Source organism: Gavia stellata, chromosome 3, assembly GCF_030936135.1.
Source record: "Gavia stellata isolate bGavSte3 chromosome 3, bGavSte3.hap2, whole genome shotgun sequence".
In the NCBI taxonomy this organism is placed as follows: Eukaryota; Metazoa; Chordata; class Aves; order Gaviiformes; family Gaviidae; genus Gavia; species Gavia stellata.
In genome coordinates this window covers 43,133,806-43,160,109 of record NC_082596.1, presented here as the reverse complement: position 1 = coordinate 43,160,109, position 26,304 = coordinate 43,133,806, and the positions used below count along the sequence as shown (strand labels likewise).

Below are 26,304 nucleotides of genomic sequence, written 5' to 3'. Positions count from 1 at the left end.
GTGACATTAAAGGTGCATGCTAATCATGCTCTCGACCTGGAAGAAGTTGAACTAGACTCGGAGGCCGAGCTTATGAAGAGTATGGGGTTGCCTCTTCAGTTTGGTGGGCAGTCAGCCCACAGGGACTCTGTGGTAAATCTTTATTTGCTTTATTTCTTCTGTTTACTTTGTGTTTCCAGACACAGGGGCATGTCTGCTCATCAGTTATTTTTGAGACCACAGTTCATGGAAATACATCCTAGCTGGCTTTAAGCTGCCTGCCTCGCATAATTGTAACGACATACAGCACCGTGGTCTGTGCAGTTTGTAAAATCCACCTGCCAATTTTACTAAACAGGGTCAGGCTGTGCTTTATGCTTCCATATCTATATTCCTCTTGCTACTAGAGAGAGCTAGTTTAAAACAGCCGTGGTAATGTTGATGCTCTGCATCAGGATAACTAGTACACTCCAGTCTGAGCGTGTGCATTCATACTGTCTGCTTTAACCATTTATCTTTAGATATTAATATAAAAAGCTAGTTTCTCAGATCCCCCTTGCAGCTGATAAAGCCAGGCTGTTGCAAAGGTCAGGAGTGAGGCCTGGGTGTTCTGCTTCCCGTAGGGAGCATTTGGGCTTTAGGGGAAGGCTGAAGTTGTTCACAGATGAGAAAAAGGCAGTGGGATAGCCACATTGTCCACTTTATGGAATACAGACCTCCCTGGCAGTGGGAGACTACTTTTGTGCAGAGCAGTCCATGGTTCTGACCTGATCCATTTGTAAATAAATAGGAGATTTGTATGTGATTGTACGTGATTTTAATTGATGGCATGTAAATAGACCTTACAAGCATCCAACTTCAAGATCAAAGTATACATGCAATTTTTCTTGCTATATAGTAATACTGCAAATAAGTTGAATGAGAAAATAATGTACGTTTTCACTAGATTACTACTAAGCATTGTGCTTCGCACTGGGTGTATTAACATGATATTATGAGGGATGTGGATGAAAGATTAATGCCAGTTCTCTGAACCTAACTTTACAGTCCACCTTAGGCATTTGTCACTGCAACAAAACTAGGGATTGCAGCTGATGGGACATTTGGAGTAATATCTGTACGTTTGCAGTCTTTTACCCACATGAGCTGTAGTCCCTCATCACTGCCCCCTTTTTACCTGCCAAACTTAATTTGGCAGTTTATGAAAAAAATTTGACAGATTTATCTGATAGAAAAGCTTGCTTTTCTTGGATGTTTTTGTCTTCCTTGTATCTGTAAGCACAGGAAGCCCCACTGAAACAAATGTAGTTGTATTTGATGAAACCAACAATTTACCTTAGTGTTTCCTTTCAGTAACAGGTTTCTGTCTTCTGTTCCACTAGACGATGGTAGTAGTCAGCGTTTGTTGTAACAAGTGAAATGGTTGTATTGCACAAATGAAAGGGCCACCTGTTGGGAGGGGAGGCTGTTTCCTTGTGTTTCTGTTAGCCAACTTGGAGATCAGTATGGGTTGGGAAGAATTTTACACCCCTCTTTTGGGTCAGAATCTTCAGACATACAGAAATTCAGCTGCAAGATTTACGGCACTTACGAGTTTAAAGCAGTGCTTTTTTGTTTAAAGCACCCAAAGATAGCAAGGATTTAACTTTCTATTAGGCTGAGCATTATATGTTCGCTACCCCAATAAGACACCTGAACAGTGTTTGCTGGCCAGGCAGATACCAGGCGACAGTAAGGGTCAGCCTCCACGGCCCCCTAAAACAGGTCCTTGATGTTACTGAGATACTGTTTTACTGTTGAGCTCAACCCAGTGACCCCTCAATTCCTGACCAAACTCCCTTTAGGATTTTAAAGTGTTTCATGTTGATGTCTTTCCTTCTGAATCCTTGAGCTACTAATGACTTCCTGTCTTGCTTCTGTCTGTAATTCTGCCTTTTTTTGTGTGTCTGTCTATAGATTTTCTCACAAATTCCTCAGAAATGTCAGCCAAGGTTATGCAACGGGGCCCTATCACACTCATTAACCCTACAGCCTTTTGTGGGGAGAAAGCTAACAGCAGGGTTGCAGTGAGAGAGAGGGCTGCAATGGAAACAGAAATGTGCTTGGAGAGAGAACAAGAAAAGACTGTATGTACGTTGTGGACTTCTAAGTATGTTTTTCTATTATATTTTAGGCAACAGAAAATTATAGAAAGAGAAGTAACATGAAGATTATGAAAAAGAAAAAGAAGAAGAAAAAAGAGTTACAGCAAAAACATGAGAATAAAATGGGGCAGGAATGCCAGGATCGAGCTCGTGGTGATCATATCCAGTCCATTTCTGGTGAGCTGGCCCTAGCTACAGAGCAACATGAGAAGAGCAGCAAACCTCAGGCTGTAAGTGAAGGGAATTATGAAAGTTCAGAAAGTCTTGCAAATGAGGCTTTACCTGGCGAACTTAAAGAAAAATGGGAGAAGTACTGGACCGAGTATGGAGAGGGCCTTCTTTGGCAAAGTTGGCTGGAGAAGCATCAAGAGGTCTCGTCGTCTGAGCCTTGGAATAGTCCGGACACCAGGGAAGAGTGGGAGCAGCATTATAGTGACATGTACTGGTATTACTGGGAACAATTTCAGTACTGGACAAGTCAAGGATGGACTACTGAGAGCTCACATGGTGACAATGTGGAAGCTGATGGGATTACCCAGGAGACGGGTCTTTTGGGAAAAATGGACTTGGTTAGCCCAGGGGCTGAACGCAGTGAAGTGCTGAGCTTGGAGCTGTCTCCCTGTAACACCAGAAGTGAGGAAACACTCCCTTCAAGTACTGAGCCCCACAGTGAAGTAATCTCTGGGATTTGTAATTTAAATCTGAATTTGGAGGAAGTGGAGCAGAGCAGTGTAGCTCTAACAGTAGCCCACCAAGGTCCTCAAGAGCGTAGTTCATCTGACAGTGAAAGCCAGAAGGAGCCCTGTGATGGAGGAACCAGGAAAAGGAGTGCATCTTGTGAAAATAAACGTATTAACCAGTCAGGTAGTACAAAATCAGCTAAAATTGATTCTACCAGAATTTCTCTAGGTGGTTATATATAAGAAACAAGGGCATGTCTGTGTTATGCCATTTTTAAAAAGTCCATCAAGTATTTTGTGGAATGATTGCATACTTGATTCCTTTTTCTTCCCTCTGCTTCTCTGGATGATCTCTCTCCTCTCTAACCTGTATATTGAATGTTTTCTTCAACCAGAATTGATTTTAACAGAACATGTACTTCAGAAAGTGTACTACACTACAAATGTACTACAGAAAGTGGTGAGAGAGCATTGTTAGTGCATATTTATTTATTTATCTTAGTATTGGTATAGCAGCTGTATCGTTCAGCTGATGTGTCTTTTCTCACTGATAGTCTAAGATGAATGAAAACTCAGGTTGATGTTTGCATGAATCTGACAAATTTTAAGAACAGCTTTTTGAGAAAAAAAAAAAAAGTAGTTCTGCAGTTCTGGGGTTGGGTTTTTTCCTTCTGTCTAAAAATGCCATACTTGAAAATGGTCCTGTGTTACTGTGGACCAGATGTTTTCCAGAGGTCCTTTCCAGCATTAAGTTATCTATTAGGCAGTGAGCTGCAGTCATCTTTACAACCCCAAATTCATACATACATAGCTGATGCTAACAAGTGAAAGTGCCAGGTAATGTAGTAGCATGGTGAAAGCCAGTGGCTGTGCCTTACACGACTGGAAGAGCTTCTGTGAGTGGGGTACAAGACTGGGCTGGAGATGTTTTTGCCAGCCAATTCAGCCTGCAGAGAAAGGAGAGAGCCATCTTGTTTGCCTGCCACTTCTTCCTGCCAGTGTTCGCTGTAAGCAGCAGTGTAACTTCTTCCCCGACTGTTGTTCGTTCTTCCCCGACTGTTGTTCGTTCTTCCCCGACTGTTGTTCGTTCTTCCCCGACTGTTGTTCGTTCTTCCCCGACTGTTGTTCGGTTTCTCCTGCTGAAGAGGAGGGATGAAGCATGTGAGTTAAGTGTCAGCAGCTCAGGACTTTAGTTTGGTGGGAAACCTCTGAGTCCACTGCTAGTGACTTTCTAAGGAAGGAAGAAGCAGGTGTGGTCCCATCTTGATCCTACAGTAGAGTTGGAATGGGAGAGGAGAAAGGAAAATCTCCTTTCCAGTAAGAAATGAGAGGAGTGTTGGAATCCTCTTATTAAATGAATGTGAATATCTTTGCATAGCTAATGAAATGGAAACAAAATTTATGCACAAGGAAGAAACTATTTTGAATTTGTACCTTGTAAGCATTTTATTTTTCTTGGAGAGCTGAGATAATTTGAAGTTGGTCCTGCTTAAGATTATTAACTCTACAGTGTAACTAATACTGGAAGCTTGTATTGGTATGTTGTCCCTCAAACAAAGACAGGTAAAGATATGTGTGTTTGGCACTTCTGCCTTATTTGTCAGATTCAGGTACATACGACAACCTAACTGTAGCTGCAGATGTACTTTGGGGACAGGAAGATAAGGAATTAATTTATGCAGAAGGAAAATATGATCTCATCTGTCTTTTTTAGGTTCACAGGGGTCGTGTAGCTCCAGTTCAAATGACAAAGAACAGTTGCTGCTTCATGACAGAGATGAAGATGAGGATGAAGAGCCTCCTGAATACAGACATGCCAAAGTCAAGAGAAGGCAAGTCATGAAATTGAGATGAGCTTTTTTTCTCAAGAAGCCCAGGTCCAGAAGCCTCCTGATTTATAGTAACTATTTGTTTGATTGAGATTGTGAGTTAAAACTTCAGTACAAAACCATATAGTCTTCCATCACTGCTTATCACTTTACCTGGCAACAAGCGGTGGGCATTTCTTCTCTTCCATTGCTTTATGAAAACAATGTATGGCCTCAATGACTGTGCAAGGTGACGATACTATTCCTGTGCCACTGAAGTATACACGATTGTTCAATTGAATAGGACAGCTTGCTTAACTAGGTCTAATTAGTGTAGACAATACAAGAATAATAGTAAATAATTTGTATTGTTTAACTGAATTGTATGCTGCCAGTAAAGTGCTCAGTGCTATGGCAATCATAAAATCGCTAATCTCTGCCTTGTCACAGTCTTTTTCTTCTCTAAAAAATTATAGCCTCAAAGACGATGAGGTGGCTCTTCCTCTCTAATAAATTTACAAACTCAAAGGTCAAGGGGTGGGTGGAATTATTATCTGCCAATCATGTAGCTTTGGTTTTGTTCTAATGTTTTGCAGTTGCCATAGCATCAATAATAGATAATAATATAGATAACAGAAGATGAAGGTAATTTGGAAATAGGGTGAACAAACACTATCTTCATCGGTTCCATGTATGGCTTGATATTAAATATTTTAAGAGGCCATTCGGAATAGTTAGAATATTATAACCCTAATAGAAGGATGTGCGTCCCTAGAATTGGGTTAAAAAAAACCCAAACAAACAGAAAACCCAGTATGTACTCATGTATATTGAATAGGCTGGTATTATCTGCCTTGCTTGGTTTCAGCAGTGTGTGGAAGAAGTAACTGAAGCCCACATTTAAATGTTTTCAATACATGAGTTTCTTAGTTGGTATATCTGTAAAGTAAGAGTGTTTTTTACAGGAAGTAACTTTGTCATCTGTGTTTCTTCCTAGCCATGAACTGGATGTAGATGAGAACCCGGTGGAAGATCCTGAGGAAACCTGCTCTGTTTTGGGTTTCAAATGTGGCACAGGACAAAAGTAATTGCTTATGAGGAACTCGGGGTTTCTTCATAGCAAGTCAGCTCTCTTGTTACTATTCAAATAGACCATTCATTTCCATTCCCATTTTGTTAAACTTTTGAAGATGATTCCCAAAGTTAGTCTCTGCTCTTAATAATACTGTCATCCTTTGGCTAGAAAGAGATATGCAAAGTTACAGAGACTAATTAAAGAACAAGAAAAGTGCTTTGAAACAGAAGTGTAACTCGTAAGGTACTTGCAGTTGTGTACATGTTAAATGGCTGGTCAGCTACTTAAATTAGAGCTTAAAGGCTCTGACAATGAATGGTCCTCTCAGTTTGGAGTCCTGTGAGCTTAGATAATTTATAGCTGTTTCATATTGGAATGAGGTTGCTTTATACTAGTAAAATGTTGCTATACTAATAAAGTGGTGTCAGGGTGTTGACCAGTGAAATTTCATTTTTGGTGGTATGACCTAAAGATATGGTGGTCAGTGCTGTAGAAGTAACGTCATAGGGCACTGGTGGAGTGTAACTTAGATGCAAGTTGTTTAGTACATATATATATATATATAAAAAAATTAAGGGAATTGCCCATATTTGCTTTTTTTATTTTAATTCCATTTGCCAGAAGGCAAAAGTAGGTGTTTTGGAGGTTCTTTACAGCCACCAAAAAGATGTTTTCTTCTACTAATAAAGATATTTTTTCAATTCCTTTTCTTCAGGCTGGTCTGGGAAATTGTTTCCACCTAAAGTTATACACCTATTAGAAAAAAAAAATTAAAAATCTAAAACTAATTTGGGTAAACACAAATAAAAATATTTAAAAGTTTTCATGATGGTACATTGTTTTGCAGCTACATCCAGTGATATATATTTTAAGAGCAGAGCAAATGTCTCATAAAGAAATAATTTAGTCTAAATCATTTTCTGTAGACATCAACATTAATGTTAAAGCTTCCAGATTGGAAATTAAGTCTAAGTCTTTTTTTTTTTAACTTCAGATATGGTGGAATTCCAGATTTTACCCACCGAAGTGTGCAGTACTTGGAGAAAAAAGCGAAACTCAAGTCCAAATTCTTGGATATGCGTAAACCAAGGAAGAGCAAAAACACACACATCTTCTTTACAGAGGAATCTGAACTGTCTTGCAAAAAAAATAAAACTTTGAAGAAGGTAGGTTTAATTGTTAGTGTTGCTGTAATTCATAGATTTATATGCTCCCTTAGCTGTTGAATTATGAAAGTGAAAAAACCACTAAATTGCCCAGAGTAGGTGGCATTTTTTAAGTGTCGGTCCACTGCTCTGTATTTTTTTTTTTTTTTTTCCCCTTCCCCCCTGCTTAGGTGAAGAGTATTTAGGTTAGGGTGGATATGGAAAGGCATTGGTGGACTCTTGGCAATCTATCAAGAGGAATGTGAGCTTAATGGCGAAGTTATGTGAAGGTCATTCCTAATATCTGGGTGCATCATTCCTTTAGAGGTGTGTGTAGGTTTCTGTAGTTACTAAATGTATCTTGGATTTTAAAATGCATATGAGAGCATTTGTTAGTGCTGGCATTTCAGCAGTGAGAGAATAATGTTTGTATAGGTTAATGTATTTCATGTCACACCATGTTCTTAGTAATTTGTATCAACATTTTTGCTTACACCTCTACCTGCATTTATTTTCACCTATAACTTTATGATTAAATATTTTTTTAACTCAGAAATTAGTAATGAGAAGAAAAACTTGTTCACTGTAGATTTTTCTTAATTAAGTCTCTTTAAAATCTGTTACCTCCGATTTTCAATGTTACTTTGCCTTCTTCTGGGATGCTTGGCGTTCTCAAACACCCAAGTGCAATACACTTTTCTGGTGGTGACAGCACATGTTTATTGAACTCAGTCCCATTGCTATCATTTTTTTGATCAAAGGCTTGACCATTGCCATCTTGTACCTGAGGCCAGTATAGTTCAAGGGCAACTTTAATTATGTGAAGAAAAAGAGAGTTATAAATTTCCTCAGACTTCCTGGTAAGGACCTGCCCCAGGCCTAGTGCTACTCAGAGCAACTGTAATGTAAAAGTGAGCATCTGCATATGCCTTTGAAGAGTTGGGACTGGTGTCTGCATCTTGGTTAGGATGTGATGTTGAGCTTTCTACTGTGCAAGAGAACCCTTTAGCACATGCACCGTTTGGTACATCTTGGAGATGAGGCAACTAATGCGTGAAGGTAATTTTACCTGTTTATGCTAACCTGAAAGGCAGAGCACAGCTTCTCTGAATGCAGATCGTAGAAAAGACAGTTAATTAAAAAATTGTAGTCTTGGTCACCTGTGCTGTGGCAAGTCTGACTATTTATATTTCAGATATTACTTGAGAATGACTTACTGTATTTATCAGTTGATGTTGTGGAGTGTCGCTTTTGTTAGTAGCTGGTATCTAGTTGCCAAAGACAACTTATTTCCAAATGTTGCAAAAAGGGCGCACAGTTAAGGACTTCCTGAATGTTTTGACTCTGGGTATTTTACTTTTTTCAAAATACACGTGGTAGAAAGTGCGTGCATGGCAGGTGCTTTTGAACTGTAAGGCTTTTAAACTGTGCTCTTGGTAGCTGGTTAACAGCACCACCTAATCGTCTGTGATATTTGACAATTGCAGGTGGAAGAGTTCCTAAAGCGGGTTGTTAATCCTGGGGAGGAAGCCACATCCCAGACAGCCTCCCCTCAGGTTAAAGCGGAGGCATTGTCAGCGAGCAGCGACTCGGAGGATCAGGAAAACAGCGTTACAGCTACTGCCGCACAGACTGCAACACTGAACGCTGAAAACCAGAAGCCACCGTCTTCCAGTGCAGCCTTCACAGAACACGGAGGGAGTAACCTTGAGGAGGAAGCGCAGGATGCGGCAGCGAGCGGCTCCAATGGCCAGGGTGCAGGGAGGCAGGAGCGTGGCTGCGGGCGGCAGCTAGTCTCTCTGGATATTCCTGATTATCTCCGGGCAGAGACAGAGGACATCAGCCAAGGTACATTGGTTTCCTACAAACTGGAAATGAATTGTCAGTGGACTTAAATACTGCCTTCCCAAATTACAGCATTGTGTGGTATTTATTTATTCTGTTTATTCAAAGAGACTCATTAGGTTCAGGGGGTAATGTGGCCGATTGAGAGCTGTGCTAGTGGAAGTAGGCTTATTCCTGGAGCGCCAGAATCCCAGGTCTTGTCTTTAATGTTGGCAGTATTTCTTTATAGATAGTCAGTCATTGCTGATCCTAGACGTGATCTAGCAGGTCTCCAACTCACATCCTTTTTCCCCTGTAAGGATGAGGGTGATTAAGTTCAGGTAGATGCGTAGACTGTCAGGGTTTGTGTTCTCAGATACACATTGCTGATCTTTGGGGAGCATGTGTTGTTAAAATTATTTTGCAGGGGAAAAAACCCACCTGTATTATGAACTTTTCTATTTAACACTGTAAACAAAGGAAAACAGGATTATTCAGGTTTTTACATATAGTTTAATCCTTCCTACAGTAGTTCAATTATGTTAGATTTCTACTGTAAAACTCTTGTCTAGATTGGTTCTTATTCCTTTTATATATAAGGGCATTAAATTGATCTCTGATCCGCTTGTTTGCTCACTATGCAGAGTTTATTACCATCAGTTGAAGATGATGGCTAGCCTATTAAGGCTCTTAAATAATGGGTGAAGTGTTAACGATTTTTAGGACTGTGACTGATACCTGCCAGGTAACACTATTCCCTCGAAATATAGGATGCTCTTTTTGAACTTAAACCACTAATCTGCATATTCTGGCAAACAGGAATAAAGGACGTTTAGCAGTGTTGTTAAACATGAGCAGCAGACATCTTAACTCTCATCTACCTACCGATTTCATTCCTAGCCTACAAGAACAGTGATTGTTAACTTTTGCAGTGTCTTCCAGCTGTAGATGAAAAAATTAGTGCAAAGAAGACGGAGAAAAAAAGGAGAAGAAGGAATAAAATTGCACTGGGAGCTATACCTGCCGAGATTGCTGCTGATCCAGAGCTGGCCAAGTACTGGGCACAACGCTACCGGCTGTTCTCTCGGTTTGATGAGGGAATTAAACTAGACAGAGGTGTGTTTAGTACAAAGTGCGCTGACTTGGTGATACAAGATGTATCCAGACCGGTGGCCCTTCTTGCAATTTATTACTGATTTTCTTACAAGAGGAGCATTACTGAGTGTGCATTTGCACCTCTGGATAAATTCCAACCCCCAGTAAGCAGGCGAACAGAAGTCTTGGACTTCAGTAGAGCTTCTACAATGGGACATCCCTGTTTGCATTAGTCCTGATGTTTGCCAAAGATCATACTGTACCCAAATTATGCTTGGTCAGGACTTTTTGAGAAACTCGATGACATTTTTCTATTTCTATATTTTATAAAATAATTTTGTGAAATTTCCAAATATGCTGATGGATCCAGTTTTATTCTGACTTTCAGCAGTCACTTTCAAAGTTACTTTTTTCCATGTTTACGTGGAAAGCACTTCCAAATTTACAGGTAAAGAAGGAATTTGGATTACTGCTTTTTTGTATCTTGGGTTTGTTTGTTTTGTAAGTCTTTCACTTCTAATGCTCTCCCACATAAACACATAGATAATTTGGCAGACCAGACGTTGCTGTGACGAAAATAACGTGTCGGATAAGAGAGAATATATTTCTGGTTTTATTTGTTACAGAGCATAATCATGATACATAAAGTTCTTTGTAGCTGTATCGGTGGACTTGTCCTTGGTAAGCCAGAATCCTCAGCACCAAGTTCAACAAAGCATTTACATAGATTCGAGCATATCTGTTTGCTTCAGTGAGACTTTGTTTGCTTAGCAAATCACTGGACTGACCAGAGTTTATCATCTTCAAAGCCTGTATTTCCTGGTTGAATGCACTAAGCCAAAACTGTTGGGATTAACGCTAAACCTTCGGGGGGGGGGGGGGGGGGGGGGTGCAGCTGGATGGTTGTTTTTCATTTAGGTGACCTTGAAATAAGAGGTGACAATACACTTCCTTTTCCTTTGCAGAGGGTTGGTTTTCTGTTACTCCTGAGAAAATAGCTGAGCATATTGCTGTCCGTGTTAGCCAGTCATTCAACTGCGATATCATAGTGGATGCGTTCTGTGGGGTTGGAGGAAATGCTATTCAGTTTGCTTTGACCTCAAAAAGAGGTAAGCAGGTGTTGTGTATATAGTGCATTATTTTGTTTCTTCAATCTTTTTCCCTAAAAATTTAGGTATGCACTTTGTTTGCTGATTTTTATTATTTATTTTCAGTGCTTCTGAAGCAACAGAAGCTTTTTTGCTTCATCAGACTCACAATATCTGCTTTCTGTTTTTAAAAAGGGCCTATAAAACTGCTTTCCTATTTTAAGTCAGAATTGGATTTGTGTTGTCCTAGTCAAAGTTATTTTTACATGTCATAGTAACTAGTCTGTTGGATGCTCTGAAGATTGCTGGTAAAGGTTGAGTTCTGTTTGCGGTGCCAACCTGCAGAGACGCCACAAAGCTGCTGCTTTTCCCAATGGCTATGCCAAGTCTGCGTGCTCAAAAGTAGGTTATGGGTAAATAGTACTTAAAACACTTGAATGGGATCACCTGCAGGTGCAGCAGAACCAAATGCAGAAAAGTGATGATAACTTAGTCTAAGTTCCTGTTGCCAGCTAATGAAATTGCATTGAAACATTGAGCGTGCTTTCTGTAAAAACACTGACTACTTGATATCCCTCTACTTATCAAACACTCCGGTAAAATACCAGCTCATCTAACACTTCTGAGTAATTTATGAGCAAGACAAATGGTAGTTTCTACTGCATTAAATTTGGTAGGCTATGATCCATTCTATATATTCTAAATTTCACTTAGCTTTTTGTATTTCCTGGCTAAATTTTTATTTCTGTGATTAAGTACTGCCCTTGTATCATCGCTTATGCTGTGTTGGGTGGGGTTTTTTAACCTCAATTTTCAGTACAATGTTATCAGCCACAGATAAGTGTTGACCTTTAACAAAGGAGAAGAGTAAGTTTCTAATTGACAACGTTTAAGCTGTCAGGCTCCTGCCAAGATTGAAGCGAGGAGGACTCCCTCTCTTAGGCAGACAGCCTTACCTGTCCTCTGCTTGAGCTGAGTTGGAGGATTGTCATGGCAGTAGATGTATGACTGCCAAAAGCTAAAGCTTCCCAGCTTTGCAACAAGCAGCTGAGCCTTCCCAGTCTTGGCTTTGTGGCTTCCCTTGCTGGTTTGTAAATGCAGCGATTCTGCTCTTGGTGGAATTTCTGCTCCTGCCACGCAAAGGCAGGTCCTTCTGCTATGAGGAACTGTAGCTTCATGTCTACCATGACCTACAAAACTGAAGTAGTTGCTCACTGCACAGCAGTAGATTATAGATGTGACTTGTATCTGGTGGCTACAGAAGAACACCTTCCTTCTGAAATGTCCTTTTGGTGGTTGGGTGGCATTTGCAGATCATGTTAACCTGTGTGTTTGCTCTCTTTCATTTGCAGTGATTGCTATTGATATTGATCCTGAGAAGCTCAGTCTTGCACGCCATAATGCTGAGGTGTACGGTGTGGCGGATCAGATAGAATTTGTGTGTGGAGATTTCATGGTGCTGGCTGCCGACCTGCAAGCAGATGTTGTGTTCCTCAGTCCGCCCTGGGGTGGGCCTGACTATGCCACTGCCGAAATCTTCGATATCCAAACCATGATTTGCCCAGATGGATATCCTTTCAAAGTTACGCATTGTTGTGATTTTCAGTCATTTACGAGCGGTTTTCTCTCTTTCTTCTCCTCCCCCCTCTCTTGACATGGGCTTTGCATGTCCAGTTGACTGACTGGGAATGATATGACCAGCAGCTGAAGTCCCACATGTGCCGCCTTTGTTTAGTCCTCCTCCCCCAACCTCAGCTATATGACTTTGACCACCTAAAATTAAATATTTTTTTAAAATAAAAAATTATAATAAAACGTTATAAAGAGTTATTTTTGAAAGTAAAAAATCCTCTAGAGGATTGTAGTAGATTCTTAACTTAAAGCATTAATTCAGCAGTTTTAACTCCTTTATATTTTTTTTTTTAAATATCTTGAAGTAATCAAATAGCCATGTGATGTGTGTATATATAGGTAATAATTAGTTACGTGAGCTATGACTTTGTCATTAATACCACTTTTTAATTGATTTATAAAGGGTATATCTTATTTAAAATATCTTATTCAAACTATTCTAAATCATAGCACCTGCCTGTTACTTGGAAAAATCACAGAAGAGTGCAAGCAAAATATTAACCCTTTTAATTAATGTATAAAATTTCTTACTAACTTACTAACAGTGGTATTGAGCACTCATTCTGGGAAGGTATTAGCATAATAGTTTCATCAAATATGAAGTGTGGTGGGTTCCCGCCCCCCCAATAATCTCAGTTGTTTACTTTTTGGCTAAAATGTAGCCATATTTGTAGGAGTAAAGAAATCTTTGTATACATGTGTGAGAGAGATTCCACGAAATGGATTAGAAAACAAGTATCAAGCCAATGTAGTAGCTATACACTACATTCAAATTTCTCAAATACTTCTCTGTAGTTCAGTTAAATTTTCTTAAAAAGTGAGGAGGTGGGTTTTTTTCTCCTTTGTAGGGCAATAATGGTGAAATAGAGTTTCTGCATTTAGATAATACTAATTTCTGCATTTCAGAGGAGTATCTAACTTGCACACCCAGAAGACTAATTTAATTGTATTATAACTGAATTTGGGACGTACTTTCAAAATGGATAAATAAAGCAACTTCTCCTTCCCCGTTCTTGTTTTTTCCTTTACTGGCTTCTACATTTGAAATTTTCAGGCTCTCCAAGAAGATCACCAACAATATTGTGTATTTTCTACCTCGGAATGCTGACATTGACCAGGTGTGTTATTGGATAAGAGCTTGGTAATTACAAAAAGCTCACCTGGCTTAAAACATAGTTATTATAAGCATGAACTTAAGACTTTTAAGTCTGTTCAGTTGAATGTGGGGGGTTTTTTGTTCTAAGTTTGAACCTTATATTGTGTTTGCAGTACTTTTGATATATTTAGAAATGGGAGTCGTAGATTACTTCCACAATCTTGATACTGTTCCTTCATAAAGCAACAGATTAGAGGTTCTTATAGAAGGTCCAAAGACAGCAGATTTCTTGAGTGCCAGACAGATACACCAGTATAAAAGAAAAAAAAAAAAATTTTAACCAGCTCTTACTATCTGCTAAGTTGCTGAGTCCTAAACTTTCATGGCTTTCAGTTTATGAAAGAGTTGCAGGAAATCACTGTACAGCCTGTAATCACTGCTATCACTGATCAGTAGATCAGAGACAAATGTCATGCCACCAGAGGTGGTATTGATGCTGTCCATACAAGTGTGTGGTTCCATACGGGCTGCTTGCATTGCAGTGATGAGATAGTTAGATGCATCACTGACTCGATATTGTTTCACTGGTGTGGGTTTTTTTTTGTATTAGAGGTTTTTGTTAGTGTTTTTTTTTTTTTTAAGTAATTAGATGACTAACAATTCCCCTGAGTGTCTGGTTTAGTTTCCTCTTTGTATTTTCTATGTTAATTACATCTTGCAGCTTTTTGCAAAGAAGGGAGCAACGAGTTGTTCTCCTCACCTGCCACATGCTGCAGAACTTCCCAGAATTATTTCCTGCTTTTCCAAAAGCTGCGTCTGACTTAGAGCAGGCAAGGTCTCAAGCCGCATGATGGCCTGCAGAATTGTTGGTGGCAAACAGCTGGCTTGAGGAACAGGCTGAAGTTCACATGGCCTGAATATTAAGCACGCTATGAGCCTGCACTATGCACAGTACTATTTGTACGGCAGGTGATGATTCAGTTGCGTCTTGCATTTCAGGCTGGTGAAATGTCAAAGTGGCTTATGAATCTTTGAACAGGGACCTTAATTTTAGGCAGAGTTTCTCTAGTTCCAACTTCTAACCGCTGCATTTTATCAAATGCTTCATTCCCATGATGAAGCATGACCTTACTAGGTTTCTGCTCTGCTCATAAGCACTTTTTACTGGATTTCTAAATGGGCAAAGGCATCTGCATTTCACTTACGTTTCCACAAAAGTATCTAAGAGTACTATCCACAGGCTTTCACCTATTCCTACAGAAGAGTTCAGCACCTCTACATGGTTGGGTTAGGTGTCTTGCCACCTCTACTTCTTGGTCCGGTTGGCTCTAAATGTTGTCGTTGTGCTCTAAGTGTTCCTTGATGTACATCCACGTGTTTGTCTTTACATAAACGGCTGAAGAGTAACTGCTGTTGCTCAAAAACATGGCTTTGTGGTCACAGCTTTGTTGTTAAAAGCACGTGGCTGGAGGCCTGGGTTCAGTTCAGGGTACTCTCAGAAAAAGAAATCAGCTCCTCATGCCTTTCTCTAGAGATTGTGCCAGTATAAGAAAAAAAAAAACCCTAAAGGTTGATGATCTGAGAGCAGGGAAAGAGAATGTGAATCTAGCCCACTGTTTAGGGAAATATAGTAGTCTCAATCCTGTGTGGACAGGGGTGTGTCAAATATGACTGTCCCAAACGTGACCTTAGTGGATGCTCTGGTCCACAGGAGGCTGGTTATGGGTTTGGCTGCCATTATCTTCAGCTCTATTTAAGAATGAAGTTTCTGAATTTACTGCCACTATGCTTCCAGGGCTGTGAATCTCCAGAAGAAAAGATTTATCATTGAAGATCCTTAATGGTTAGTGTAGACAGTTGTCTTCTCAGTTTGCGCATGGTTTTGCCCACAATCCTCGTCCATCTTACTTTTCTCATGGACCAGATAGGGTGGCTTCTGCCACAGCAACTGCCTTGGCAAGGGCCTGTGGACACCACGGCTAGGGTGTAGTGATGTAGCTTGGCTTGTGAATGTAGTCCATAAACTCTAGGGGCCTATGAAAGCTTGATGAAGTAAATCTTAAACATTTTTTGCAGGAGATTAGTACCTGAAAACTGAGTAACTTGGATAAGGCAGTATTTGCTGAACAGATTATCTGATGCCTTAGATTTGAATGGAAGCTTAAAAACCGAAGTTTGATTTGTGATGACGTTGCTCAGGCATGTAAGATTTTCCTCTTCTGTGTCTTCAAAAATTAACTCTGTACGCTCATACACATACGTAAAGGCTTTCAGAAATCGCTTAGACCACCTATTCTAGGAGCTAACATGCTTAACATGTAAGGTGGCAGTTGTTAAAACTTAAGTATTCTGCCTCTTGCCCCTCATTAACTGGCTTGAATCTACAACTGAGGTGTGCTTGTGTGCTTTGTCAATTAAAATTGATTTAGAAGCTGACTTAATTGCCATTGCAAACCTCCATGAAGATACTTATACTGACAGTAAGCCAGTGTATCCGTGCAAGTTTGCTTGTCTGACAGTGGATCTCAAGCAGAAATGGAAATAAATGCTCAGCAGTTAGAAGCAACCCTACAATAAAAACACTGTTCAAGCTTTAGTTAAGGTGGTGCAAATTTAATGGAACATATGTGCAGGACATGGTTTAGCGGGCATGGTGGTGTTGGGTTGATGTTTGGACTTGATGATCTTACAGGTCTTTTCCAACTTCAGTGATTATGTGATTCTGTAATTCTGTGATACTTTTTACAGTTAGATAGCTGACATAGAATAGGGATCCTGCTGCTGGTGTGAAAGCAGGTGGTAGCTGACCTTGACCTAGCTGTATCGGAGGACTCGGTGTTCATTGCCTTACTGGTAAACAAGACATCCAACCTTGTTCCACATGATTTGATTGCAAAAACAGTGCTTATTATGTCTGCAGACATGGCCTTTTCTGTGTAGAGTTAGTCTTGTAGAGAGAGATAGGGTTCTTTGAATTCCCTTACAAAATACACTGAGTTCAGCTGGAAGAGGAGAAACGAACTTCAGTACTTCTGCCTCAAGAGGGAGCAGCGAACCAGTGGAATATGGTTGGTGTGTTTACAAGAAATGTGAAACATTTCCCTTAATTGCATCAAATCTTCTTGTTTACAAGGATGTACTTGTTACAAAATTTGTAATGTATGCAGGTCCTTTTTTAGGTCAAATCAATCTTTCAGAATACTCTCTCTAATTAAGGAATAATCAGGAATTATTATGTGTATGTATGTGCACATACATAAAAAATACATTGTTTTATTAATAGTGCCTATTACGTAGCTCATGTGTGACACCCTTGGTGATACCCATCCCTTTGCAGCATCTTTACATCTGAGTCTTTTCTGTAAGTTTTTTTCACATCCCTTAAAAAAAAAAGGGGGGAGGGGGGGAGTTGTGGAGACTACCAGTCAAAAGTATATTAATACTGCTGCAGTTCTGGGGAGCTAAACTTGTATTTGGCTGCCAGTGGTGTTTTTGAAAAGCAAAACAAAAAGTTTGACCTACTTAGAATTCCCGCAAAGTAGGAAAGAATTAGAAATCACTGTTTCGATAGGCTTGTGTATTTAAATCAAAATTACACCCCAGCAAAATGAAATGAAAACACTTGATAAAAACTTGGGTAGTTGAAAACTGTTCTTGCCTTCTACGAGAAGAATTAATGGTACTAACTTAAGCTGATATTATTAAAAAAAGAGTGAATATGCATGCCTTGGCAAAATTTGGATGAAAATAAATTTCTTCCCCTTGCTCTGCTGTTGATTGACTGTAGTGGCAGCAGGGAACCTGCAGTCAGGGAATGCTCAACCTTCCCCAGCGTCTGTCCCCTTCTTGGCTGGTTCATTTCCACAAGATCAAGGGGAAGAAAGGTGGTATCTGCAGGAGATACTACATTTAGGTCTTAATACTCCAGCAAAATGTAACATAGACCTCCACGAGTGACTTAAGAAGCAAGCTTGTTGAGACAGAATGATTAAATGTTGTTTATGAAGTGTTAAGCAAGCTGTGCTCTGCCTCCTTGTGCAGAGTGGGAAGTGAGTACTCGCCTTAGGGACCAGGACGCATCCCAAGTGGCCCAATCTCTTGCATGGACTGTTTTCCATACCAGATAATACTTCTGTATCTTAATATTTGCCGCAAAGGAGGAGGAACCTGGGATTTGTTGCTGTAGGACTGTCTTCCTAATGGTGGGATAGCTTCTTTTCACCTCATTGCAGAAGGCACAGTCAGCTACCTAAGATACCAAAACATACCCTCCCAAGTGTTCGCAAACTAACGTCATGATGCTCCTGACTCTTCTCATAAGCAGTGTGAGTGCTGCCGTTGAAGTATTGTTCTCTCACTGGTGGTCAGAATGGTCCCCCCAATAAAGAGACGGGCCTAAAATGTTGGTGACCTGCTGTGTTGTGGGACAGATGATGGCATCAGCATCTTTACCAGCCGAGCCAAGTTTGAGAGACAGAGTACCGAGTAATTGGGAGTTTATTACTTATCCCGACCGTGGATGGTTAACTGCTCAGATACCGTATTGTGCCTTAGTGATTATCCTAAACTTCTTCACAGTTGTTTGAAGACAGTCATACTGTACAAATTTGCAGATGTCGGTTTAAATCAGAAACAGATTTTGTCTCTTTGATAAAAGAGAATCTTACACGTTTATCTGTTTACCATGGGATTATCATTAAGAATTTCTGATTTTTAGCTGCTGGAAATGTTGCATATTTAACATCTCAAGCATACAGTAGTGCAAGTTTTAATTTTGGCTCATGTGTTAGTATGTTAAAACAGAAGGATAATTGAGGCCAATTTTCAGGTAACATTTCAATCTTTATGACCCTTATAGCAGAGCAACAAATCTTATTAGAATAATATTGGTCTACTCTTAAGACAGAATACGAGTGACTTTGCTAATTGAAGATCATTCTGAGAGTAAAATGCCTTATTATTATTCAACTTGATAGCTATCTTTCTGACTTAAAAAAGTTTTGGTCTATCCAAGATCCAGCCTGTGACAAAAGAAAAAAACAACACAATTTGAGAAAGATTTGCCAGTGTCCAGAGCCTTTCTATCTGTGTAGGTGGCTTGAAGCTTAAATATAGATCCCTAGAAGGGATATGGCACTGTGGCTCTGCTCAGAGCATTATAGCCACCATGTTGTGAAGTCCTATCATGGACCTTATTAACTTGCTCTACAGTTTTTGCATTAGCAGGCTTCTTGGTGGTGTGGGGTATGAGAAAAGATCTAATTAAAAAAAAAAAAAGTGTCAAGAACTTTTAAAAAGTGGAATGACTGAAAAAGCAGCCCCTCTTCAAAATTTGAATCTACTTCGCAATCTAATGTTAATATATTCCAGTTTCATAAACAGGAGCTGGTTTTATTTCTTGAAAATAATGCTTTTCCTGTTATAGCTGCTATTCAACTTCTGCAAAATGTCCCCTTTTTCAGCCAGCTATTTTTGGCCCTTATAATAGTGTAGGGTAACAGAGGGAGAGGAGCAATGCTGCTTTTTTGGGTAATCTATGTCAAATAGTAATATTCTTTCTTTTAACCATTTTTGAGTAGTATTTCTTCATCAAACCATATATGAAGTTTTACACTTCATAAAGTATTGGAGTAAATTCCTAACATAAACTTTATGGTTAAGAGAACTGTTGATTGCTGTCCATGTCAACCATAATTCTGTAAATTTGACAGACCAAACAAGTAACTTGTGTTTAAAATTAGGAGCAGAAAGGCATAACAGGCAAAACATTGTCAGGTTGATGGGGGGGGGTTTTTTTAGATGGCTGCAGATAACTTACTGCTCAGTATCTGCAGGAGGAGTTTTTCCCTGTCCTTAAAACTTTAGAGAGCACCTCAAGGGTTTTGACTTAAGCCTGTGCAAAGGAAAATCCAGTTCTGTCTTTTAACTTTCAGTCAAGACTGTTCTTTTCCGAACATTAGTCAAGACTGTAGCAGTGCAGCCTGTGTTCTCCATGACCACATCACTCTGATGGATGAAAGAATTTTCAAAAATGTCTGTGTTCTTTGAACTTTGCTGAGAGGGGAAGCCATCCAGCTTTTGAGGAGTATGGGTCCGTTGGAGGAGCACGGGACAGTGGGTGTATTACTTGGGGATGCAACAGCAGCGGCACTGGGAGGATGCACTGCATGAGAGCAGCTGTGTGGTGGATGTGGTGCGACACCTCCATGATGTGTGGGAGATCTGGTCAGAAGTGATAAAACGCTGTGCACCAGCAAGTGTTCACTGGCATATGCTCTTCTATCTATATTATTTATGGTATTCTCCCACGGGATTCCTACTGGTTGACTGGAACTATATAAACTGGGATCGTAATGCAAATTGGCAGCTTCTCTCCGCTTAAACTAGCTAGTGATTTATTTGTTACCAGCCAGTTGTAGTTCTGTCCATCATGAGCTGATCTACTGGCAATCTGCTTGGTGCTGCATAGGTTTGTAACACAGTCCCCACTAGGAAGATATGGGCTGCATTTATTCACTCAAGATACTGTGTTTTTGAAAACTGAAGCAGGGTGGGGGCAGGGAAAGGTTTACGTTAGTCTTTATGCATGGTTGATAATTCTTTTTTTTACCAGTCACTTTTCAGACCTCTTCCTGTTTCTGTAGTGAAAACTTTGTGCGCGTCTTTACTATTTGAAGATTTGATGACTGGTGCAAAACTTTGTAAATTGGGTAGATTCCTGGGTTTGGGGTTTTTTGGGTTTTGTAGGCAGGTGTTTGGTTGTTTGTGATAGCTATGCCTAATTTAGTGAAAGTTCACTGTTGTTGGAGCTTTTGCTGTCCTAAATGTTGTTGTCTCAGGCCTGGCTTATATTCCAAATACTGCCAGAAGATACGAATTACCTTTTGTTCCTTGTCTAGTGTTTAGAGTGATTCCCTGAGCCCAGAATTAAAGCAAAGTGCTCTTGACCTTGATAGTCATACAAAGAATAGACATCGTGCAGGTCCCTTTATTTTTTTCTTGCCTTTTTTCCCACCTCATCTTTGTCGTACATTTTGAGTTTGACACCGAAGCCTGTTCTGTATGCAAGTGTAGTGCCTGGATGGGAAGATGTTTGCTGTGTTTCGGGTTTTGAAAATCCAGATGTTACAAATGACTGGTCAATGAAGGGAGTGTAAAGATGGGTAAAACTCATTTATTTATTTTAATTCTATCTGGTGTCATTCAAAGAACAGAAAATCATACCAGAGAGATCAGTTTAATAAAAGAATATATGGTAACCTCTGTGAATTAAGAAATTTGATGGGAGGCTGACTAGTAAAACTACCACTGGCTCCATCCATTTAGCTGTGATTTTAGACTGGAGACCTAGCCAAATGGGACCTGCCAAGCATGTTTATTTAGGAGTAAATATAACAATGAGCAAAGCAGGGAGTGAGAGGCCAGGAGATGAATTCAGACAAATTTGATTGTATTTTTAAGATGCTTGGGTATTAGGGGAGTTGGCAGGTAAAAGACTGTGGGTTGATGTGTCTTGCAGGCTGATCATTTCTAAGTGAACGTAATTGCATATGCTTCAGCTGTGACTATCATGTTAATAACGGCAGCTTTTAAGCAACCCGCTTTAAACTCACGTCTGTTCTCTGTCCTTGATAAAAAATAAAGCCAGAAGTTACTCCCAGCATACACCAAGCTAGAGTGGCACTTTTGGACTTCAGTATTCCTAAAGCTCGTAGCACTTGAATACTGAGGTTTGCCCACCTCAAGTTTAAAAAAAAAATAATAAAACTCTGGCCTGTCAAAGCGTGGCAGTGGCATAATTCACCTGCAGACCTGTACATTTTGAAAAATGCTGCCTGAGAGCATTTTGTTTTATTACACTCAGTGTAAAGAGTACCATTGCCTTTTTTTCCAAGTGGGTTGGGATTTTTTTTCCCCCCTAGCCTTTAGGTTGGTTGTGGGGGGAGGGGGTTCCTCTTTTCACCAGTGTTCTTTAAAATGAAATGAATCACACTGTCCTTGTGTGACTGCCTATCAAGCCAAAAAGCTTGTATTCCTCATACCCCAGAAAAGTTTCTTGGAGGGGATTAAAAATGATGATAAACTTTTTATCCAGTTACCTTATGTTGGTGACTGGAACAAATAGGAAGTTACTTTACTAAAGGAATTTTGGCACGATAAAAAAGAACCTGCAAGGCCAGCAGGAAAACCTTCAAGTTCAAAAGGACACCTGAACAATAAAAAGCAAGTCTGCACCTTAAGCAACTTGTGCTCCTGAAATAATCTTCCATATTCATTTCCCTTTTCATATTTCTTTTCTGATGTCTCCTATTTTAAACATGAGACCAAACCTGCGGGCTACTTTTTTCTAATGCTCTGTGGCTGTGTTTGTAGCTGTGGACTATTTCCATCAGCAGTCGCTGAACTGAAGGATGAAGCATCCAAGTGAGAGGGATGCAGGAAGGCATTAACTGAAGCTGTATCCTTTGCCTCTGCCTGGGGAGGCGTGTGGCACGTGCAGAATCGCCCAATGCAGCAAAGGAGGCAATATCTGCCCCCCTGAGTACGTGGGTTTGGGCTGAAGAACAAACCAGGGTGAGGAGAATTGCCAGCAGGGAATAGTATTTGCACAGGAAAATGCAAAATAAACGAATTTTGGACTAGTCCAATTTTTAAAAGAAATTAAGAAGCCTTTCCGTACTCGCCATTGTAGTTCACTGCAAAAACAGGAGATGCACGTTGGTATTTCTAAAAATAGGTGAGCACCTTTGTTGTTCTCAAAGCATCGTTCCTCAATCTGCTATTATTTTTAGAGGGCATCTCTCCGGCAAGCTGGCACCTTTCTGAAGCTTGGTGTGTGGCAGCTTTCCCTTGTTACGCTGTCAGGGTTGACTGAGCCCTTCTGAGAAAAACTTGGCAACTCCTACGTAATTAAATTTGCAACCTCCAGCAATTTACAAATAAGCATCGTCGCAGAGGATTTGAGTTTCTCCTCTCTGAATATTGGAGGGGGTGAGGAGTGTGCGGTGCCAGATCCGTCCCTGTGAAGCTTAGGCCCATGTGCTTATTTAGATTTTTGTCACCTTTGGGTTTATCAAATACTTTTAGTAGTCATTTGAAATTAGTCTTAGTTATCCTGGATTTAACACTTAGACTAGACACAGCGTATGTAACTTCTCGGGTGCCCTTCGGTGGATGCCACCCCCAGCAGAGGAACAGCATTTGCCTGGTTTACAGATAAAGTAGTTTGTTCTACTTGGTCTTCTAAGAGAAATACTTAGTAAACACTTGTGTTTAACATCAATGCATTAGTCATATGTAGGTATGCTAATGACACAAATTGTGCCCTGAAAGCAGGAGTACATAACCCTGAGACAGAGATTTCAGTATTCTTATATGAAGTTGACTAATCCAATTAGTATTTTAGAATACTTAAACAACATTAGCTGTAAGTGCAAAGCCTCTAATGCTTTTTGGAAGGGACATTCCAGCTTTTGTTCGTAGTAAGTGAGAAGTACAAATGTAATGTCTTCCTAGAAAAAAAAATTGTGGATCACCCCACAATGTTAACTGCTTTTAGGATTTCAAGTAAGAAAAGATAAATCGTAAAATTAACATTCCTGATCACTTGCCAATTTCAGATTCTTGTGCTATTTATAAGTCAGCCAGCTTCTGCTTTTTTACTTAAGTGGCAGGTTCCTCTTTGACAAGAACGTGGAGATTTTCTTCCTATTACCATTAAACTGAAGGATGAAGAAACAGCTCACGCTTTTTTGTTTTTGTCTGCAGAAACAACAAAATGAAAAGGGGGGAAAAAAACAGAGAAGTAAATGCTTGGTTTAGATAAGTGTGGTAATTTTCTGGGCAAGTCAATAAAGGTTCAAAGTATAATTTAGAAGAATCTGTTATTTCCTCCTGATAGTAGGCTGGTTTTTTACTTACAGTAAAATAGAGGAAGTTCAGCATGTTTATATTTAAACCTGCACTACAGGGTCAAGTCTCAAAGGAGTTTAGAAGTGTTAATAACGCAACCTGAACTTTTAAGTTTCAGCTGCTAACATCACAGACTGCTTGCTTTAAAGATCAGTCAAAATCTACTGCAGGCTTGTAGACCTTAATCACTTTATGTCTGCCCAGGAAGTTTCCCTGCATAGGGAACTATAGGAATAGTTCTCCTGCAGCAGGCAGGGGAAACAGCTGCACGGAGCAGAACTGGCTGTGGAACAGGGACCCCCACCACAGCACAGGTCCTCAGGGTCCATGATGGGGTGTGGGGAAAGCAGTCAACACTCAATTTTGGTGGTGTTCTCCTCCTTCTGTCTGGGCAGTCTGTCCTGGTGAGAAATGGGTAGCCTGTATGGCTGTCATCCCTCAAAGGGGTACTGGGCATCACGAGTAGGAACAGGAGAGGAGCTAGTATTGCATGCCACAGTCCAAAATGCAAAGTCTGCTGCAAAACGTTGTCTGTCTGTCATCGTTAAGCATTAAAGGTGTGCGCTGGGCTCAGTCAACAGAGCATGAACGGTGAAATTCTCACTCCAGTGACTGTAAACAGGAGAGCTAGGACCAGTGCTGCCCGACGGGCTCTCCTGCCTGCAGTTACTCCGCTGCCCGCAGCCTTGCGCTCAACACTGCCTAAGACTCCAATGCACACAACAGCTTTTTTTTTTTTTTTTTGGTTGCAATAGCAGCAACAAAAAACTGTAACTGTTTTTTGTGAGCTTCTCTGCCTGTTTGGGGTTTTGGGATTGCTTTTGTTTGGGTTGTTCCCCCCCACCTTTCAGTACAACCTTTATGCTTCCTAATTCCAGGATTTGGTTTTACTCTTCCCCCCCAACTTGGGATTTTGACACCTTCAGAGCACAGTTTACAGCTAATATACAGCTTGCTTTTTGCTGCAACTGGGTGTCTCAAAGGCCAAGTACCCTGCAAACCAGAGTCTAGCTTCTCTCGCCTCAGCACGGCATGTGAAACGATGACTATGTATCTCTAGTTCTGAAGTCCTCTTATTTTCACGGCTTGGGGTGAGGGGGATTTTTCATTCACAAGAAAGCCATAAACCACTTCTGTGAGTAAAAGGAGACACTGAAAGAGGACCAGAGGCATTAAGTGACAAGGAATATTGTCACCAGTATTAACAGAGCCAAAGATGTGTTTTACATGATATTTCATGTGAATAAAAGGTTTGGGGTTTTACCTCTTTTCCTGTGCATTGATTGATTTGCTTCTTGTTACTTGTTTTTCAGGTGGCTTCCTTAGCAGGGCCAGGAGGGAAAGTTGAAATAGAACAAAATTTTCTCAATAACAAACTGAAGACAATAACAGCTTATTTTGGTGATCTAATAAGGCATGACATCTCCTGAACTCGGTGTGGATTCTTCCAAACCCAGCCTCCCTGACAGCTGCTTTGCTTAAGCTTTTGTACAGCTGGCTGGTCAAAAATGACTTAAAGCCAGTTTCTGCTTTAATTTCTGCTTACGAAAAAATTGTTCTGTTTATTGCTACTGTCAATAAATGTCTTATAATAATTTTGACAACATTCTAAATGTAGAGTAGCTGTCAATGTAGGAAAAAAGATGTTTATAAAATGCAGTCTTGCAAGGTTCAAGTCCAACCAGCTGAAAGAGAGTTCAGGATTTCTTTGCAACTCTCGTGCGTGCTACTTCTGTACTTGCTCTGGTTTTGAGCATTCAGAGGGTCAAAAAGAATAGCTTGAAAGCTGCCGTGTGTCAAGAACTGCTGTCTGTGCTTGAGAAACAAAAGCATCTGAACATCAGGTGGAACCAGAAAGTCAGGTACACCAGCAGAGGTTAACCGTACTTCACGTCTCTGGCTCCATGCTCACTGGGAAACCTTTTCAGCTGTTCTTTGTAGGATGAAGGGCCACACATTTCTTACAGTGAGTACTCGGGCTTGTTGCGGCACAGGGAGAGAGCAGGGCATGTTTCTAGCTGGTGGCAGGGCTCTACCCTCTGGTTTTTGTTATTTATTTTTTTACTCCTTGCCAGCCCTCTTCATTACAAAGATATTTTGAAGAAACCTGAATGGAGGTTTGTCTCAGTAACCAAAGGTGTATGTGTCCCCCCTCTTTTTGAGGCCTTTTGGATCCTTGCACAGGCTTCAGGGAGGGCAGAGGAAGCCCACCTTTCCCTGGTGAGGGCTCCGCTCCCACTCGGGGTCTGGCGGGGAAGAGTGGCTTTTGGGCACTTCTCCAAGCAGAAAAGGAGGCAGTCAGAAAGTGTCTAGGGCACGGGTATGGCGCTCTCACTGAAACACACTTACAGTAAGTACACAAGATCAATTTTGAGCCTGTTTTTGAGGTAAGAGTGTAGGAATATAGTTTCTAAGACAATAAATTGGTGCTGCTTTTACTTTGCTTGGAGTGCAGCAGGACACTGAAGGCAGCAGAGACTAATCCTGCATTAGTGCTGACAAAAAAACCTCTATAGAATAACTGTGTAAAATAACCAAATAGGAGGATTTTTTTTTCCCCCGTAAGGAATGAAATCTAACTCTTGAAATCAGTTAGGAGACCAAAGTGTTTGTGTGTGTGTGTGTATGGGATGTTAAAAAACACATACGCAACCTGACTCGGTGCAAGCGCAGTGCAGTAAATAGCACTTGGGACATCATTCTTTTTCTAACTTTACTGTCCATCTAGTACCAGGCAAGTGCTAAACTGTTAATGAGTGTTACATCCATGCTTCATGTAAGGTATTTTAGAGTACTTTGAAGATAATTTGACTAATTTGTATCACT

General features: G+C 40.3%; 1 protein-coding gene across 1 annotated transcript; it reads left to right on the top strand.

Moving 5' to 3' along the window:
* TGS1 (trimethylguanosine synthase 1) lies at positions 1 to 24,991 on the top strand. Its single transcript, XM_059815443.1, has 11 exons — positions 1 to 132; positions 2,153 to 2,987; positions 4,518 to 4,635; positions 5,609 to 5,695; positions 6,681 to 6,852; positions 8,319 to 8,679; positions 9,598 to 9,771; positions 10,716 to 10,859; positions 12,191 to 12,407; positions 13,510 to 13,588; positions 24,792 to 24,991. Exons 1-11 carry the CDS (start codon positions 73 to 75, stop codon positions 24,906 to 24,908), a joined length of 2,364 nt encoding a protein of 787 aa, XP_059671426.1. The 5' UTR covers positions 1 to 72; the 3' UTR covers positions 24,909 to 24,991.
* The last annotated feature ends 1,313 nt before the right edge of the window (positions 24,992 to 26,304 follow it).